General features: G+C 42.8%; 1 protein-coding gene across 2 annotated transcripts; it reads left to right on the forward strand.

The window, feature by feature from the left end:
- The first annotated feature begins 2,485 nt into the window (after window positions 1-2,485).
- LOC110952228 (synaptopodin) lies at window positions 2,486-18,876 on the forward strand. Of its 2 annotated transcripts, XM_022195685.2 has the most exons (4): window positions 2,486-2,678; window positions 6,076-7,317; window positions 11,711-13,767; window positions 15,662-18,876. In XM_022195685.2, exons 2-4 carry the CDS (start codon window positions 7,155-7,157, stop codon window positions 16,985-16,987), a joined length of 3,546 nt encoding a protein of 1,181 aa, XP_022051377.2. In that variant the 5' UTR covers window positions 2,486-2,678; window positions 6,076-7,154; the 3' UTR covers window positions 16,988-18,876. The 2 variants fall into 2 exon arrangements, with proteins under 2 accessions (XP_022051377.2, XP_022051385.2); XM_022195693.2 differs by lacking the exon at window positions 15,662-18,876 and having other exon boundaries at window positions 2,488-2,678; window positions 11,711-14,702.
- The last annotated feature ends 1,070 nt before the right edge of the window (window positions 18,877-19,946 follow it).

Below are 19,946 nucleotides of genomic sequence, written 5' to 3' on the forward strand. Positions count from 1 at the left end.
CAGACAGGCAGATGCAGCCAGCTGATTGTGGTTTGGGCTCAGACTGTGTATTAGTGCACCAGGGCTCCCACCATATGCTTATGGTGCTGTGAGTCCAAGTCTGAGCACACACATGCTTCATACATGAACACACACACTTCCAGACACACACAAACAACAACAAAATAGTACTCCGGGGTCCACTAGCGACTCAGATGCCCTGCCCAGTCTGTGGAAGCAATTTGAACCACAAAAAGATGTCGAAGTGGAACTTGTGCCATTTAGTATATTTAGTGTACATATTGGATTTGGAAACTTTGTGTGAACTTTTAGGAAGGCGCCAGGCTGGCATCCAAGCTTGCTTACACTTAAATTGTGAGATCAGTGTATTAGGGCCTACAATGGGCTGATACTGCACAAGGAATTGGACTGTCTCTTTCAAAATGTGGCTGTGCAGTAGTACACATCATTGAACCGCAAGTGGACACACCCTGATTCTACCAGGCTTTTCTCATCCCGGCTTCAGACCACAACACCCTCTGAGGTAGTTCATGAGAAATACAGATGTCTCATTGAGTGAAAATAAACAGAGACGGCGCTCAAGCATGTGTGTGCTTAACCGAATTAGCCCTGCATACATACCGTACCCTCAATCAGTCAAATTCGCGTAGACTCTCGTATGAGTTGCACCTCACAATCACTGAAGAACATCTACCCATCCAAACAAGCACTGAGTGATCTCTCTTTCTCTCTGTGCCTTTCTCTGTGTTTACACTGAAGCTGTGCCTTTGAACAGCCTCGTGGCTGTATCCTATTACATTTAGAGGGATGTACTGAGGGTTGGTGAGCAAGAAAGCATAGAGGAGGCCTGTGCATGATTCTAATCAGCTCGGCCCTATAGAGCGAACGCTCCCTAATAACTTCTGTAGATGAGTCCAACTTGAGGGGGAATACAAACCAGATCACTTAGGAAATTCCACAACGCTCGGTTTGCAGCAAATGCCCCTCTGCTGAAGGAATGTGCGCTAGCATTTCCCCCTCGGCTCCCACACACATACAGCTGCCCTTCAGAAGAGCTGAGCCGAGCACAGGCAAAGAGGGAGAAGAAAGAAAGCTAGACAAAGCAGCTAATGGCTGGTCTCCTCAGCGACATGGGGTCTCACACATATAAACATGTCAGGAGAGGCTGGGTCAAAGGAGAGAGCACAAGGGAACAGTGATGAAGAAGAGGGGAAAAACGGGAATGAGCTGCCTCAAGTTGGGATTGTAAAGAAAGGAAAAGAAAAATCAATCTGTTGTGGCAGATCTGTGAGGAAAATGATCTAAAAATACAGAGCAGGAGGATGGAGGCAGGAGGGAAGGAGGTGTTGAAGGAGGAGAAGTCGCAGCGCTGAGACGTTACTGAAACTAGCCGTGGGGTGATGGATTGTCTGAGCCGCCTGACAGGATCGTCCATCAGGTGAGGAAAAGGTGGTGAAAAGTAAAGTTCAGGCAAACATGTCACACCAGAATCACCAATGAAGACACTTTCAGAATCACGAAAGATGCTGGAGCGGTTTTTTAGTTCAAATTGATCTGGGGAAACTCTGTGTGACCTGTTTTGTTTTTTTTGTTTTATAAGAGTGGTGAACCACAAGGAGAATAGCTGCACCGTTAAAGTTAGTTTATTTGATGGCTGAAGGGTGATTAAGATGTCGCTCCTAAAGCCTGGCAGCTGTTCAAGATACATTTTTTCAGCATACAGAATGACTCAGGCATGCAGGCCCCACTGTGCATCCTCAACCGGCCACTGAGGGCTTTCAGGTTTCAATGCTAAAGATGTTAAAGATTAGAGAAAGGACTCCAAGTATCCCTAAGATCTATAAATCTAAATATCTAATCATCTTAAGCCCCAAACACTATAGAGTGAAGCAGATGTTACTGACATTTTATGGCACCTGTGGGACCTTATGAGCGCCAATCTTTGCAATATTAGTGAAGACTATGATATTAAGATGAGCATCCCTGCAGGAAAAGCTTCTACTGTACTTCAAACACTCTTGAGTTACCATCCTGAGCAGCCAGCACACATGCTAAAAGGCTCCGTAGGGTCTTGGTAATGTAATGCTTCTCAAGAGGAAATCATTCTCTATCTTTGAGCGTTATTAATCCAAAACACTGGAGACCTGCAGCAACAAATTTTGCAAGTTTATCAGGAACCTGGTGTTACATTTTTTTCACATAGTTTCCTCTCTTTATTTAGATTTTTTTTTCTGCCCAGTGGCGGGAAAATGGGTCAAGAAGCAGGGGAGAGAACAGAGTGGGGCCTCCACAGCCCTGTGTTGAATATGAAAATATATTATAGCATAATGTGTTCAGTATGCAAGCTTGAAGGAAACCATATGAAAAGATCCCAGACAAAGAGCCTTCTGTGTTCCAACTGACCCCCCTCCCAACCCCATCCTTCGTCTGAGTGATGGCGAGAGGGAGGGAGGAAGAGAAAGAGAGAGAGAGAGAAAGGGGAGGCAAAAAGGGGGAGGTGTGTGTGCAGAGTTGTAGGGACTGAAATGGGGCAGTACACACCCTCTCTGCTTCACTCAGCCAGACCCACCGGAGTACAGGTGAGCAGCAAACAAGAAAGGAGTCGTGGGATCCCATCTGCCGCTACAAAACTCTGCAGATTCTTGTCACCTGCAGAGTGTTAGGCTTATCTTCACGGGGTAAGACACAATCTTTGTTTTGCAAAAGAGAAACAGAGGGAATGGGGATGCAATGAGCAGCAGCGGAGGGAAACTTTGAAAGTCTTTTGTTTGAGTAGATGACAAACATCTGTGGCTGCTGTTTTTCCCTCGGTGCAGGCTGCAGGCTCGCAGAGGGGTTTTTCTTTTTTCCATTTTTTTCTTTTTTGCCTGACTGCATTAACACTGTGGTCACTGATATCCAGGCCCATTGTCCTGCCTGTGTGGAGCCTGCTGTGTAGCCAGGTTATAGACTTGTTGTGCACTGTGTAACATTAGAAGGTGTATCCAATTAAAGTCCTGGCTGGAGACTGTATTGACTTACATATATAAGTAATTGCTTCCTGTTAACACAACAGGTGAGGCCCATTAACTGCTTTACAGGGGAGCAACGGGGGCTTTGTTCTGCTACATGTTACAATACAGTATATATGTTAGTAAATGATACCCTTTTACTTTTGCCGTGACAGAAGATGCTTTGAAACTGCTTTGTAAAATGTCTTCCGGTGCCAAAGAAATCATTGCCGTTGTACAAATAATCCCTGCGGTCTTGATAATACTTTCTACATTTTTAAAAAAGTGCCTGCTCTCTTTGTCTTTGATGTGTAACAGTTTTCAGATTATGACTCTGATTGTTTTAGAAGGTTCATCCCTCTTGGCCCAGGATCATACGCACCTACTTCAAGTATTTATCTCTGCCTCTTGACGTTCTCCACCTGTGACTACGAGAGCAGGATGAGCTGCACATGAGGCAGACGCTTCATTACGATTTTTAACACTGCATGATTTATGAGTGCACGCACAGAAATCCCTTTAAAAAAGCAAAGACAAACAGGAGGAGACATTTGTGAGTCTCATTGGAGACGGTGCCTCGCGGTGTTTTAGATGTCACTCATCGGCCCGCACAAGCTGAGGCATGTCAACTATCACAGCCTCCCGAGGAATTATGAAGCAGGAATGCCCATTTTTGGAGCACTACTCCAAATGATTTTGTAGTGGCTGCAAAGGGCCTTTGAATGGCTCTTTGTCTGAGCAGGGAGCAAAGGGCCCTGCTGAAGCCTTTAGCATTTGCAGCTGAATCATTAGTGCATGCCAAACTGTAGAGGATCCAGGCAAAAAAAAAAAAGAAGGCGAAAGATAGCAGACACAGCATCTCTGTCCCCGAAGGGATTCAGTCATAAAGGCTCACCAGTCAATGTCGTGACCAGATGCCTCATTATGAGCTCAGTAACTGATACACCTTCGAGTCTTTACAGTAGGTGGAATGCACGCTCACCCAACATCCACACATCTCACTCACTTCAACACATGTGCGCCCAGAGCAACTGATGATGTACAGATGTCATACCTGAGGTGAAAACGCATGCAGAATGTGAGTTATTAGGTGGCTGACATGCTTTCTACGAGCTGTCTGTTGACACAGATCTGTAATAAATGTACAATGCAACAGTCATTGGGGACAAATGAATGATTACAGATTGTGAGGCTGCCAAAGTAATTTCTTTCGTGCGTCATCAGCGTTCGAGACATGCTGCAGAGAGACATTGACCATGTACAGGGACTTTAAGGTGACCCAGGGGCCAAATTGTGAATTAGACCCTTGATTGTGATCAAGGTTAAAGGGTGGCACTGGAAAACTAGAAGCCAAGTGTAAAATACTTTATGTACTCCAAGGCGACTGGAGACAGGGTGTTGATGGAAATGACATCAGACCATCAAGTTTGGCAAGTAGATAAGAGTTGAAGTGAAGCTGATATCACAAGTTAGTTTGGAAGAAATACAACACCCAAGCTGCACATTAACAAGCTGGGACAAACAAAAAGAATATAAAAGCTTGTGGCAGATGCAGATTTGAACACTCCATATGTTGGTGTTTTGTTTTCTGACCCAGAGTCAAATCTGCATCTCCGCTGCTGTCAGTTTTGAGTATTCTACATCTGTTCCGTGTCTGGCGCTTAATAAATATTTGCAGATCGGATCAAAGATGGAAATCAAGCCATATTTTAATCAATCTGCTACAGCAACGTTATGACACGTCCTCGACATGTGTTCACCTCTGTTTCCACTGATTACAGTAAAGATGAAATTCTGGCACAACAGAGACAACTGCGAATGTAGGAAATATCATAAAAACCACTGTGGCCAAATGACACGGTGAAGACAAACCTATAAAAGCCGATGTCAGTTTCCAAATGAGATGGATCCAAACACGGATCGCACATCTGGGGGAATCAAAGAACTATTGTTAGAGCATCTAAACAATACTAGCCTTCTCTTTTGTGTGCAGGATTTTAGCCTTTTGTTGGTGCAGAGTTTTGTTTGGGCTGATTGTGTTCAGGGACCAATGAGAAAGTCCTCTTATATGCTGTCATGACTCAGCTGTTGGTTTATCGAGCGTCTCTTCAAGGGATGCAACTGGCGCTCGCACACCTGAGAAAAAGATGAATGTGAGCGTTGTGTCTACGCTTTTAAGGAATGTCTGAAAAGGCATTTGAAAATAATGATTATGTGTGTCGTTCTCCCACTGCTCAGTGTTTTAGTGGTGACTCACAAGTAAAAACAAATGCAACCTGGATGAGCTTCAATGAGAGACAAGTCTGATCAAGGACAAGCATGTGCAAACACTGGTTTATCATTACAAACTTTGCCAGTGGCTCTTATTGGCTTTGAAGAGGGAACATGACACTCTTGATCTAATGAAATACTTTGCAGGATAAGAGGGAGGGCAACTGTAGGATATTCATGTTTGTCTCTTCCTTCATGGAAATCTCTCAATCTCCTTTCTGAACATACTGTATCACATCACAGACAGAGATGAATGGAAATCTTCTGGCAGGTTTCAAACAGATTTCCAACACTCAAACCTTCCTCACTTCACTGGAGACAACGCTGGGTTTATCACAGTTTTATAGAAACTTCTCATTTCCTTCTCCACCCTTTCAGACTACAGTTCAAAGTGAGAAGTCTGATCTGTATCTTTGTCTCAAAAGTGGACATAAGTTGAGATTTATGTTTCCTGGAAATAAATTGGTGTTCATCCAAAGTGTTAGATGAGCAGGGGCAGAGTATATTAAAACATTCTTCAGGTCACATTCTCAAAACTCTATGAAAACAGCAGACTCTCTGTCGACATAAAAGGTCAGGCCTTTTGTACTACTTTCTTGAAACCATCATAGACAATACTTTAAACCCTGCGCAAAGCAGTGAGTTCAAACTCCATTACTCAAAGAGCAATGATGGAGTAGTTACAGGCAGATGGAACATCTTGCTTTTATCTTTGTAAATGTCAAATTTGCATAACACAATTAAAGGAAAGTTCATTCAAATGCTTTTGACTTTTACATAATTGCATTGTAACCTGCGTTTCTTTGTTTTGCAGATTTTTCTGGGGAGTGAGTGAACATGGAGAGTGATTAAAGAGCAGGCACCAGCAGATTAAGCAGTTTTTTCAACTGACTGGTTGAACAAACAGAACTCACTCATCAAATCTTTTTCTACATGGATCAGAAGTGAAGCTGTTGACCACAGAATTACTGAAGTTCACCACCACTCCATTGCTGTATCGTGCTGATGCATTTCAGTATTATTCAAGGTTACCACTAAAAGAAATAAAAAGTTTGCCTTGCCGTCGCGGTTTCCTGAAAAAAGCAGAAGAAAGGAATTGATTATCCTGCTTTCAGAGACTGTATCTGGCTTTAATGTATGAGAAATAACACAGGATCCTGGAATAAAGGAACTCTAATTGAATGCTTTTGAACACTGAATAGAAACCAGTCGCTGGAATGACCTTTCCAGAGTGAAATGTTATTCCACACATGCACCTAACAGCAGGAAGTTACCATATACACACAGTTCCCCTTCATGTCACCATAGAGTTATGGTCTCCGAGATAAAGGGCAGATCCTTTTCTCCGAAAGAAAAGTAATCTGCGGGCAGGAGGTTGGGATGCAGACAGAAAGCATGTTTTGGTGACCAAAATAGAAGAGGAGGAAGAGCAACATCTGGGAAAGAAAGGAGTATTAGAGAGATGCGCAAAGAGAAAACTGGACTATTTCTCAGCACTCCTTGCCAGGTTTTCAACAGAGCACAACAAACTTGTGCAATTTTCGTGGCGTTTGTCCATGGGAACTCATCCAAGACACATTGGAGCTGACCCTCCTGGGAGGTCCTGCTAGACAGAGAGCAACATTTCAGGAAGACCAAAGCAATAGCACACTTCTTCCATCAAAATTTCAACCGACTACGGGACAACATTTGAAAGGATTATTGCTGAAAAGGAGCCACGACCGGAAGCAACAACCTGGAAAGCAGAGCTGCAACTTTTCAGTTTTTTGCGTGTTTTCTTTTAAGCTTATTCACTGTCTGCCAGTAAGGAGTAAAACTTCAATCTTTCAACCGGACTGACGGCTTCATCTTAGCAGGACAGACTGAAACAGAAGTGTTCTTTTGTGAGCAGCAATGGAGAAAGGACATATGTCTGTCAGGAGAGGGGTGAGCTGGAGTCCTGGAGGATTGAGAAAGCCTCTCCAGCTCACGCAAGACGTGCACAACCCTGAGACAGACTACAATGCATCATGGGAAAAGACGGGACTCAACAAAGAGCACATGAGCCGGAAAACAAGTAAGTGTTTGTTTATTTGGCATTTTTGCTCCTTATTTGGGATGTCTGAGCTGCAGCAAGGAAGTGTTTTGTTGCTTCGTGACACAGATTTGTGGCTGTAAATACATTTCCAGAGGCTTGTTTGCTGTACGTTGCTGCACTGCTACAGTGTGTCTACAGTAGATCATTATAGCGGAGAAATCTATTGCTGAGAAGGGCAGACAGCACATAGAGAAAACAGGCAATCCAGACTCATCAGTGCAACCTGACACAGTGAAATGCTCCCTGAAACATCTGTTTCCATGGCATGAAAATACAGTCTGCCGAAGCAGCAGTGGAAATGCAATCATGCATCACTGCAAAAGGGCTGTCTTAATATACAACACAGCCGCTGACTATGACTAACTTGTGGGAAAAGCTGTTTGGAAACTTTTTTTAGGCTCTTCTTTTTTACTTTCACAGATGTCAACTCCCAAGATCGTACAAAAAAAGAGTTCACACATCATAATAACACCAAAACTGTTGTTAAATTACAATGTGGAAAACACTAAAACAGTGCTGGACGGTTTAACTACCTCTGGGTGGCGACAAGTCAGTCAGATGCACTATTCAAAGTAAGTAAAAACACATTGTGCATTGTAATAGAAAGGTCATGGCCACTCAATAATTGTACCTGATAAAGATCTACAGCCTCTGTACTTCCAACACCCTTCCCATCACTCATTACTCACTAATTAGTTTCCTCAAATGGAACACAGATCACCAAAAACAACACCGAGGCTCTGACTGGAGTCGACTACTCCTCAGCTGAGACCTTTCGTAAAAGTAACAACATAAGCAGCAGAGCTTGGTTTCCACTTGGTTTCCACCTCTGTTGCGGGGCTTTTATTTCTCCCATGGGATCCACCGAGAGCTGAGGTCATATTCAGTCTGGTGAGATCCCAGGACCTCTGTTAATCCTTGTCTTTCCATACCGCTTCACACATCACCCACGGGGGCCGGTGCTGTCATCCCGCTCACCCCGCAGCCATCACCCGGAGAAAGATAACATCCGACAGGGTAATCTGACCTTTGATACACAAATGCAGGGCTGGCCCCCTGACTTAAATCCTGCTGCTGAGGCGGAGTTTTCCTGTCTGCTCTCACCCACGCAGGGTTGAGGGGATGGGACGCAGGACAGAAAGATGAGGTAGAGAAAGGAGGTGGTAGATAATATGATGTAGAGGCTGTTGCATCAGTGTAGAAGATGGAGTTTATGTCTCTGCTAGAGGACAGGAAATTCCTCTCTTGCCCTTACAGGCGGGAGCTCAGGGCCCAGAGAGTTCAAAAAGGGCAGACACTTGGTTGGAGAGAGTGCACAATAAACACACATGGTGATATCCCAGCTGACATGCAGGGCAGCAGGGGTCAGGTGCTCAAGCTCTGGAGTCTCAGTGGTCTAATCCATATAAACATAAGCTGGAGTATCTCTGGGTTACACTTCAAAGGATGTAACAAGGGTCAGATGCCTCCCTGCCATCGCAAGACATTAGACAGAGATAAGCTGCTCAATACTTACCATTGACTGGACACCACTCCAGAACTGTCAAAACAAAGTGCAGTCTCTTTACAGCTGCTGCTGCATCAGTACTTTCTCAAGAGCAGCACTGAGCTTTTGTTCTCAAAGGCATGTCTCAGTTTTTATAATTAGTCAAAAGCCTGTGGAGGTTGTGAGGGCAGATTTTTTTTTTTTTTTTTTTTTTAAAGTGAAAGAAAGCTGGAGGCTGACTGACAGACAGCACAGCCTCCAGCCTCAGACCCCCTCCCTCCCTGTTCGTCTATGTGCTGGACTGTGCAGGAAAAGAAATCTGATCCTGCGTCTCGCTCTAGAAAGGGGGTGTGAAGCTATCAGACGCAGTTAAATTGAAACCTCTGGTGGAAGTACAACAAAACAGCGGAGCTCTGAGTTTTGACACGAAAAAGGTAAGGGACCAGGCAGTAAAATGGATCCAAGGAGATGAGCAAACTTTCAGAGAACTTGAGAATTGATGTTTTATAGTCTGGAATTATAATTGAGAAGCAACTTGTGCTTTTCAACTTTGTTAAGAAATATGACTTAGTGGCACTGTGTTGTTTTTGTAACAGAAGACACCGACCACTGTCCATAAATGTCATGTTAGTTTTTGCTCATAACTGAAAAAGTTGGAAGGAAAGTTCATTGAGATTTTTGTGCAGTCAGTTCATCATGCGATCCGTGATTTATAAGCTACACAGTAACTTTAAATTCATAGCCGATTTATTTCCAATTCTTGGTTGATTATTACCATCTTCATGTAATGTAACATTTAATAATGTACCGTTTTCTATGAATCACTAGAAAATTAACTGAACATTTTATGGTATGATGACAATAATTGAAAAAAAAAATCCAATCAAATGTCCACATTCAACAAGTATCACTTCTGCTTCGGTGATGGGATTTGCACCTGCATGTTATTTGATAACCAATCTGGCTCCAGCTCAAGTTAGATGTTTATGGTGAGGACATTTCATTTCAAGCTCCGCTGCTCTGGTACATTCAGGTAGCGTGAATTATTAACAGTAAATAGCTAATAAAAGTCTTCATTTGGGACCGGTGGTGGTGCTCCCACCCATATTGACAACATTGATGAAAAGCACTGACTGTGCAGTAAGTACCTGTGTGAGAGGTTGGTTCATTTCTCTGCTCTAGTCTATAAACGAAGGTGATTTATGCTCATGCCAATAGTGGTGCTTGTTTAAAGGGCTGTGGGGTAATGCTTTTTTCCTTGTTATACTGCCACAAATATGCAATGTGGTTCATATGTCTCTGTTGGGTGTCAGGTTGAGTAATATGACATATTGATGCATTTCTTTGCAGATAACCAATACCATCAACAAAGGCTGTAACACTGTATATGAAAATATACTACACATTTTAAATGAAAATTGGCTCCAGAATGCATGTTTTATACATATAAACAAAAAGATACGGAAGAGATGTCATGCTCTTGAACTTTAGCTGAGTGTATGTAAAAGGAACTCAAGGGTGCCTCACAAAGAGTTAATTCAATTACTGTGAAGGCAGACTTAAAGTCTGTAAAATCAGTGACAGATGCATATTATTCCTTCTTGCTGGGGGAATGAGCACGTTAGCTTTACACTCCGTGCCAGGAAAAACTGCATGCACAATCAGCTCTATAGGACAGCTTTACAAGTGATTGATTTACACATCATTATTGTGATTGGCACATGATTACATCAAATAATGTAGCAGTCTGGATCCATCACCTTATGAAATGAATGTAGAGTCAGGGCTTTGCCAGCTGTCTGAGAAAAATCCTACAGAGACATTAACTATCTTCCGTCAGTGAGAGCAGCACGAATTAGATGAATAATCTACCAGATGTGTCACCATAACAACTCATTTTCCTTGAAAACGTCCATCAAACACTCTCTGACTGCAGGATTTTATTTAGCAAAAAAAAAAAAGGCAAAGAGGCTGGTTTGATTTTCCTCTTGTGATCTTTGAAGTATGATGTAGTCACTATATTTAAGATGAGAACACTTGATTGTATAGTATGTTTATAGACAGCAGTGAAAAAATGTCGCTTTTGGAAGCTTTAGATTGTAAAAAATGGTCTATTAAGGGTTTGAGCTTCAGTATTGTACAAATTAACTACAGAGAGAAACCAAAGGCATGCTGGAAGCACAGGCAGGGAGTTTTCTCAGTGGTGGAGGAATGCTCAGGGAGGGACTACTGCAGATGGCAGAGGAAATAGCTCTGTTGCCTGGAAGGGAGCTCTTAAGCTCAGAAAACAAACTATCAGTTTTACCATAGACATGTTTCATCTCATAATTTCAAAGTAATCTGCAAACCTGCAGAATCAGTGTAATACACAGACTGACAGAGTTTGTTTTCGCTCTGTAGCAGACATTGACCCAGATCTTTTAATTAACTTTACACAACAAGCTGCGTCTCTTTATTAACATGTTTATTTAAAATGTTTCTCCTCCTACGTCTGTTAGCTCATTGTCTAACTCTTTGGTCTGCTGAGTCAAATGTCCACAAAGCCTCATTTTTCTCACTAGATTGGTTGGAATAAGAAGTACTGCAAAGAAGAATCAAAACCATATGGTGCACAAACAATTATGTGGCTTTTAAAGCGAGTATTCAATCCCAGACTTGTTAAAAATTTGTCCTTACTGGTTCTCCTTACTTGTACATAAAAGCGGTTTGGTAAGCTTTAATTAGATGTTGAGGGAGTTGTCTTTGCAAAAAGGCACGTTGCTGAGTCTACCAAAGTTTGAGCCCCTTTTATAATTTATCAGACATCTCAGTGAGATGAAAAGACAAACTCCATTGTTGCTCTCATTAAACTGTCTGTCCCCTGTCTCCCTGTCTGTTTCAATTCAGATCTGACCAGGAGTGCCAGTTTATCAGAGAAGGAGCTTAAGGAGGCTCGTGTCAGGAGTCAGATCATCGCCGCTCAGCTCACCATCCCTTCCAACTCAAGCTCCAGAGGCGTGCAGCTCTTCAACCGCCGCAAGCAGAGAGTCAATGCCTTCACGCTTCAAAGTTGTGGAAAGGGATCAGAGGAAGATAAAGTTGAAGATGTGAACAGCAACTCCTTGTCCAACAAACTAACATGGGCAGAGAAGAGCAGTGAGGAAAAGGACAGAGACTTGAACTTGAAGAATAGTGCTACCAAGCCACTCTTCTCAAGGGTACATACAGTAGATGATATCATGGATGCACCAGGTAGAGATTTCCACAAAGAGGAAGATGCGGAGGGCAATGTGATCCAGGAGAGACATTTCCTCCCTGTCAGGGAAGAGCAGGAGGAAGAGATAAGAGATGAAATCCACGAGGAGCTAGCGGACAATGTCAAGCATGAGATTCCCCCAGGAGGTAATCACGCTGATCCAGTTGTGATGGGACATGCTGAAGGGGAAGCAGAGATAAATGGGAGCCACACAGGGCCAGTTCCTGCCGCAAAGTTTCTTAATGGCTGTCACAGTACCTCTGGACCTGAGAGAGCATCTTTAGCCACATCCAAGCAGTCGGCCACCATCATGAACAGAACTGCCAGACCGTTTTTCTCACCACCAACAGTGCGATCCCCAGAGGCAGGCAGTCCTGTCATGGACATCCCCCCTCCTCCTTCATACTCCACTCCTCCTCTACCTGCTTTCACTGTCCCCCAACCAATCGTGGCCTCACCTCCACCTCCGCCTCCGCCTCCCTCATATCCTACACCTCCTCTACCAGCATTCACAAACCAACCCCCTCAGACCCACTACTCCAATCCACCTACGATGTCTCCTGTCATGTCCCCTTCCTCTCCTCCACCACCACATTTCCCTAGTTCTCAGTACCCACCTATGCTACATTATGGTCCTCCCACAGCCCCAAAGCCCTCTGTCTGTATTGCTCCCACTGCTGGAGAGAGAAAAGTGGTAACACCAATCAAAACAGGAGTACTGGAGGAGAGTGCTGCCAGGAGGGCAAATAAAAAGTCAATGTTCACATTTAAAGAGAAGCCAGTCATAGCTCCAAACCCTGAGCTGCTCTCTTTGGTGCAGGGGGCAGATGAAAGGAAGAAACATGGACTCAGGTCTGTGCCTGAGCCACAATCTGAAGAAGAGCTACTGGCTCTGGGTGCAGAGGCATCCAACTTTCTCGCCAAAGAAGAGATCCAGGCAGAAGGAGCAAGAGCTCCAGAGTGGGCTTCTTCTCTGAAGAGCTCGAGGACCCGACCAAGGGCAGAGCACCGGCCAGAGCAGACCCTCACCAATGTGTCAGGAAAAGGGGCTGAGCTGTTTGCCAAGCGTCAGTCCAGGATGGAAAAATATGTTGTTGAAAATCAGAATCCGGGACAAATTAGGTCTCCTTCTCCCACAATGTCTCTGCCACCATCCTGGGTCTATCCATCAAACATGCCTGGCAGGGTCAAGGCCATTGCTAAAAACTCTGACATCAGTGCTCAGCTTTCACAGAATCTAAAGGCCCAACAAACAGTCAAACAAAAACCGAGGCCAAAAGCTGCAGCACCAGAGCCAGTTCCAGAGCCGCCTCCTTTAGAGAACGGATGCTCCAAGATTGAGATGGACTTGTCGAGGCACCGCCCATACCAGCTTAACTCTTCCCTCTTCATCCTTAACCCGATCAAGGACCCCATTAGTACTCTTCCCAGAGGAGCACCACAGGCCAAGAACCTAATGGGCTCCCAAACCTTCTCCAGACAGACTTCCTTACCTACCAGCTCACCCTCTCACTTCCAGTGCATGTCTCCTCAGCTGCCTCTCAGTCCCACTGGAGGAACAGAGTATTCATCCAGTCCAGTCCCTGGACATCCAAAGATCAGTCCTTCAATGTCGGCCCTTTCCCCACAGAGAGTGTCCTCTCCTCGGTCAGGAGTACAAGCACCGAGACCCACATTTTCTGCCAAGAAGGCAGGGATTGCCCCACAGGTGTGGAGACCCTCTCTGTACCATTTTTAGAAAGCTTGTTTACGTCAGAAGAATTCTGTAGAGATAAAACACGTGGTGATAAAATTGAAACAGATTTTAGTTGGGCTAAAAGTTAAATTTTTCTGCACTTTCTCTTTTAAATTGTGCCTTCATTTTCTTATTTTCTTGTGCCTCTTTGTCTTTTGCATTGTTATTTAAAACAGCAAAATTTAGAAATGCTGTAATCGCTAACCTAGCATTATGCAGAAGATAGATTATCTAGTAATTTCAGCTCGGGCCAGACTTCATTTGCATCTTTGAAGATTTATTAAAGGAATGTATTTTACTGTTCAGAGAATATACAGCTGTCTATTTTCCCAGTAATTCAGTAATCATCCATAGAAAATGAAAAACTGTGCCTTGTTGTAATCAAAATCAGATTCCATTCCCAAAGCCGCTAAGCACATCAGCACTCAAAAACATCCATTTTCAGTACATTTTTAAAATATGATGAGAACCAACCTCACACTTTTTTCCACGGGGCGCCAGGGTGATGCTGCTTCACAAAGCACTTTAACAGATGGTCTAGCATCTGCTTTATGATCTACGATTTGCAATTTAATGCTGCTCACTGACGGGAAAGTTGCAGCAAGAGAACTCCTTTTATGTCTTTATGTCTTCAGGGTAATTTACTCTGCTTTGCAGCATGCTCTACCTAAATACACGCTGTGTTTGGATTCTTTGGTCTCAAATCTGCTGGTTGCATACAAATTTGTATTATGGACCTACATTTACATTGTTTTCCTCACTGTCAATCCCCATTGTTTCATATTGCAAGATTTGTGTCTGTTTCTTTTCATAAATCTTGACTCCTTGCTCTTTTCTGCTGTTATTGTGTCTTGTTTTGTGTAAGACTGAATCTTTCCTTTCCTGATTAAAGCTTTATGCTAACACTCCGCAATGACCTTTTTCTCCTTTTTCTTGTTTTCTGACTCCACTGGCCTCTTTTAGCCATTCATTTCACTCTTAAATGTTTGCTATTTCATTTTCCTGCCTTTCATGAAATCACTGTGAATACTTAAAAATGCTTAGAAATTATATGCCTCCGTCAAGTACACAGATAATTTGCAACAGGAGGCAGATCTAACTTGGAACAGAGTATGTGAAATGTCAAGTTGTGAAATAATAATTTAAACTTTCCTTTACAAGAAATTTCACAGTTACAGAAGAATTTTAGGTTTGTGTGTTCATGTTAGGACCTAAACCTTGGCACTGTTTATCTAGACAACTATTATCACCCTTGAAAAGGGCCTTGTTTCTTCCAAAGAAGCTCTGAACTTTTGAAATGTGACTATCAAAATTCATCTTAAGATTATACGAATTTCTATGAGTTCACCGTACAGCACTACAGACTGTTCTCATATCATTATTCCAAGCAGGGATAGTTAGTTTTTAATTAGTATAGGCATAGGATGGAATGTAGCCCTCGCTTCAGTCAAGTAATTTCATATCCCTGCAAAGGTTACCCACTTCAGGAAGGCCACATGACAGTAACCTGAGAGAGACACTAAAGACTGGGCCTATGTGTTCTGGTAGCCAGGCTTGCTGAAGGAACACACAGAGGAGAAGGGAATACACAGAGATGACCTGAATGCTATGAGGGCTACACTATTTTATCAAACCAGACTTACTTATTAGAATTGTTGAAGTGTCCCTACGAAATTGCTCGGCAAAGTTTCACAACAAAATGTGTTCTCTTATTAACAGAACATCCTGTCATGGTCAAACTGAAATGCTATGTTAGGATTTATTTAATCTATAGTTTTATAGGAGGTATATGAATGTATGTGTTGTCTTTTTGCATGTGTATGTGCATCCAAGAATTAAAAAAACACTATTTTTCATGGTTCAACAGACACCAACGGAGTACTCACCTGCTGAAATTCCCAATGAGACACCAACACCAACCAGGACCCCCACCCTGGCCAGACGTTTTAGCAGCCCAGCAGGCCCCTCCACAGGAACCTGGACATCCAGCCACCAATCCGGCCACCCCTCCACCACCATCTCAAGCTCCATCCGATCAGTCACTTCTCCTGTATCCTCTCCAAGTAGTACCAGATGCCAGTCCCCTATGGCAGGTCAAAATATCCCCTTTTCCACTGTAACCTCCACATCCACCTCCATATCCAGACCCTCCCAAACAGCTACAGTCACCTCTCCATGTTCTCCTCCATGGGGTTCACGAAGTCAATCCCCAATGGTTGGCCAGTCCTCCTCTATTTCCTCCTCTTCTGCTTTTAAACCTTCCCAAATTTCTAAAACTTCCTCTCCTCTTTCTCCTCCTTGGGGTGTAAGAAGCCAGTCCCCAGTGGTGACACAGAATAACAAGTCCTCCACTTCTGCCTCCTTTTCTACATCCAGACCTTCCCGCACATCTACAACCACGTCCCCATGTTCTCCTTGGGGATCAAGATGCCAGTCCCCAGTGGTGAGCCACAAAACTCAGTCTTCCACCCTTTCTTCCATTCCTACATCCCCACCATCTCAAATTTCTACAGCTACTTCTCCTCCTTGGGGATCAAGATGTCAATCTCCATTGGTGAGCCAAAATACCCGGTCCTCCAGTGCCTTTATTTCTACATCCAGGCCTTCCCAAACATCTACAGCCACATCTCCTGTCTCTCCTCCATGGGGTTCACGTTCCCAGTCTCCCGCCCCCTTTCAAACCAGTTTGTCCTTCCCTGCCACCAAACCTCTGTACACATCCTCTGCCACCTCTCCTGTTCTCCAACCTAAGGACAGTCGCTGCATGTCCCCCATTGTTAATAACCTGGACTCCAAAGCCAACCATCGCCTCCTAGCCAAGAACATCATCAATGCAGCCAAACGTAAAAACAGCCCCTCCCCTGGTGCACTCAGTGGCCACAACCTCCCCATCTCCCCTCTGGGAAATTCCCACCACGGCTATGACTGTCACAAACCACCCATCAGCCCATTCCAGCCGCGGGCTCTGGGCTCCCAGTCCCCAACTTTTACCAGCCCTCCTCCCACTCCAACTCAGAGAATCTGCTCACCTGTGAGGCTCTATAACACTCGCTCCCTAACAGACTCTGATGCCTCTGTGGAGTCTGAGGATTCGGGCCTTCGTTCACCTGGCCTGCACTCGTACAACACCTGCCCACGTGGTTGGGGAGGTAGCCTGAGGGTGAAGAGAAGCACCGTCTCCACTGACCTGTGAGGGTGTCACTGAATGTTAATTAAAGCATTAATTCAGTTTCATGGACTTTTGTGGCATTGGATGGCTCAGTAAAAGACTTTCTGATGAAGTTTCATCAGATTAACATTACACAAGTTATATTTCTGTGCCTTTGATTGCTGATTCTAGACAACGGTAAATATTGTATCAAGGTAGTTTTAGTATTTTATATAACTCGCATTCATAGTAAGGACTGACAAGAACAAGCTTTTTACATATTGCATTTTGCTGGCTTGTACGCTTCTTACATACCAAAAAAGCAAAGACTCGAAATAACCAAAGATATTTGAATTCACTTTAAAAAAATATTACACTTTTTACACTTTCTTCCTCACAAACATACCTTCACAATCACTATTACAGTTAAATATTGTTCAGTGAAGAATCACTTTTAAATGCTATGAATGAATTTTTATATTTGCTGGTCAGACGCAAGTCAAAATGGGAAGATATTTTAACATTTTAAGACATACAAGGGACACATGGAATATGTAAATATATAGCTCAATGGACTGTACAATGCTTTGGCTTATTGTATTGTGTTAGTTAGTGATCAAATGCAACTATACAGTGAATTAAGTACTCGGTATAATGTTTTTCCATAATTTTTCATCACACAAACACAGTGGTAGATAGGACACATGCTATTCATGTTATCACGAAAGGTTTACCAGTGTACACTAAATCATATGTATAATTGTCTCAGTGCAATAATCATTTTACCGCAGTGTACATATGTTGCTCAGAATACTGAATTTGTTCAGATGAATGTATGCTTTACAGACAGACTGACAAAGAATGACAGAACAAAGGGAGTGTTGAAGGGGAAGAGTTAAGTGAAGGTGAAATAGGGCATTGCCAGATTTGTTCCATCAAACACTGTTTCCATGTTTCAGGAGAAAGACGTCAAAGTTGTTGTTCTGCATTTGTGGACCATGAATAGTCTTTTTTCATATCTTTCCAGACGAACTGATTCAAATGTGTTGTACAAAGTGTCTGTGTGGATGAAGTTGTTTGTCACACAAGCAAAGAAGGTGTAAGATGTTGTGGAAAAAAGGTTGGAAGAATGTTGCATGTTGTAAAGTGTCTGTTAGAAGAAGATTGGTGAAGTGATATGTGTTTCAAATACATGCAAAACTCCAATGTACATTCTGTTTAACTTCTAAAATTTCTTTTTATACTTGATTTGCACTTCTGCTCATTCCATTTCAATGGCTAAAACGGCATTGTTTAAAACTTGATTTGCTTAAACAGGTGTCATTCACATTTAATGTGTAAAATACATTGATTACTGTAAAAACAACATTACATCAGCCCTGTGTAATGCAACATGTTCAAATGATGATGGCAATTAGCTGCAAATGTACACCCCCTGTCAAAAGTTTTAGGACACTTTCTCATTCAAAAAAAATAGAAAGTGTCTTAAAACTTTTGACAGGGGGTGTATGTGCTGCCAGAACTAGCTCTCTGTTTCAAGTCAGGAACCATTTAAAACCATTCCCACCTTAGCCCAGTTCTGTTCCAGCACAACAGATCATCCCTTCGCTCCCTGACTCGCCGGCCAAAAGCATCAGCACATTTTTAATATTTACTCGGTGCGTCTTTTGAGTGACAGGGACTCCTGCTACATGGTGACCTGGTTCCTTCTGTAGGATTGCCAATATCACTGTCATGATTCGGTTTCAACCCTGGTTACCTCTGGACAGACTCAAACAGAGAAAAGAATCATTACATTTTTGAGTTTGCAAGCAGGTGTTTCTGGTTCTGTGATTACATGCTGCCCTCGCATTAATACAGCTCATGTTGCATTTTGTAACGGTATGATTTCTGAATGAATCAATGCAAAATAAAAGACGACACACCAAATTGAATACCTTTCATTTGTCTATTATTTTTCCTTCATAGTATCCTGCACAAGAAAATGATATAACTGAAAATAGTGGAAGTATACACTACCAGTCAAAAGTTCTGACACACCTTCTCTTTTAATTTTTTTTTCTTTATTTTCAAGACTATTTACACTGCAAATTCTCACTGAAGGCATCAAAATTATGAATGAACACATATGGAATTATACAGTAAACAAAAAAGTGTGAAATAAGCCAAAGCATGTTTTATATATCAGATTATTCAAAATAGCCACCCTTTGATTACTGCTTTGAACACTCTTGGCATTCTCTTAATGAGCTTCATGAGGCAGTCACCTGAAATGGTTTTCTCTTCACAGGTGTGCCTCGTCAAGGTTAATTTGTGGAATTTCTTGGCTTCTTAATGGGGTTGGAACCATCAGTTGTGTTGTGCAGAAGTCTGGTTGGTACACAGTTGACAGCCCTATTTGACAGCTGTTAGAATCCATATCATGGCAAGAACCAATCAGCTAAGTACAGAGACATGACAGTCCATCATTACTTTAAGAACTGAAAGTCAGTCAGTCCAGAAAATTGCGAAAAACTTTGAATGTATCAGCAAGTGCAGTCGCAAAAACCATCAAGCGCTACAATGAAACTGGCTCACATTAAAACTATTGAGGATAAGTTCATCTGACTCACCAGTCTCAGAAATTGCCAGTTAACAAAGCCTCAGATTAGAGCCCAGATAAATGCCACACAGAGATCTAGTAGCAGACACATCTTTACATCAACTGTTCAGAGGAGACTACACCAATTAGGCCTTTATGGTCAAATGGCTGCTTAAGAACGCATGAAAAGATGAACGGATGGTCTCTACATGCATGATTCCCACCATAAAGCATAGAATAGAATAGAATAGAATAGAATAGAATAGAATAGAATAGAATCACTTTATTCATCCCCGAAGGGAAATTCAGTTGTCAGGGTTCTTATCTGTTTAATTTTGAATTGAATAGCCTGACTGCTGATGGTATGAAAGATTTTCTAAATCTTTCTGTCCTGCAGCGCAGGGATAGGAGCCGTCCACTGAT

This window comes from Acanthochromis polyacanthus, chromosome 10 (genome assembly GCF_021347895.1).
Source record: "Acanthochromis polyacanthus isolate Apoly-LR-REF ecotype Palm Island chromosome 10, KAUST_Apoly_ChrSc, whole genome shotgun sequence".
NCBI classification, from domain to species: Eukaryota; Metazoa; Chordata; class Actinopteri; family Pomacentridae; genus Acanthochromis; species Acanthochromis polyacanthus.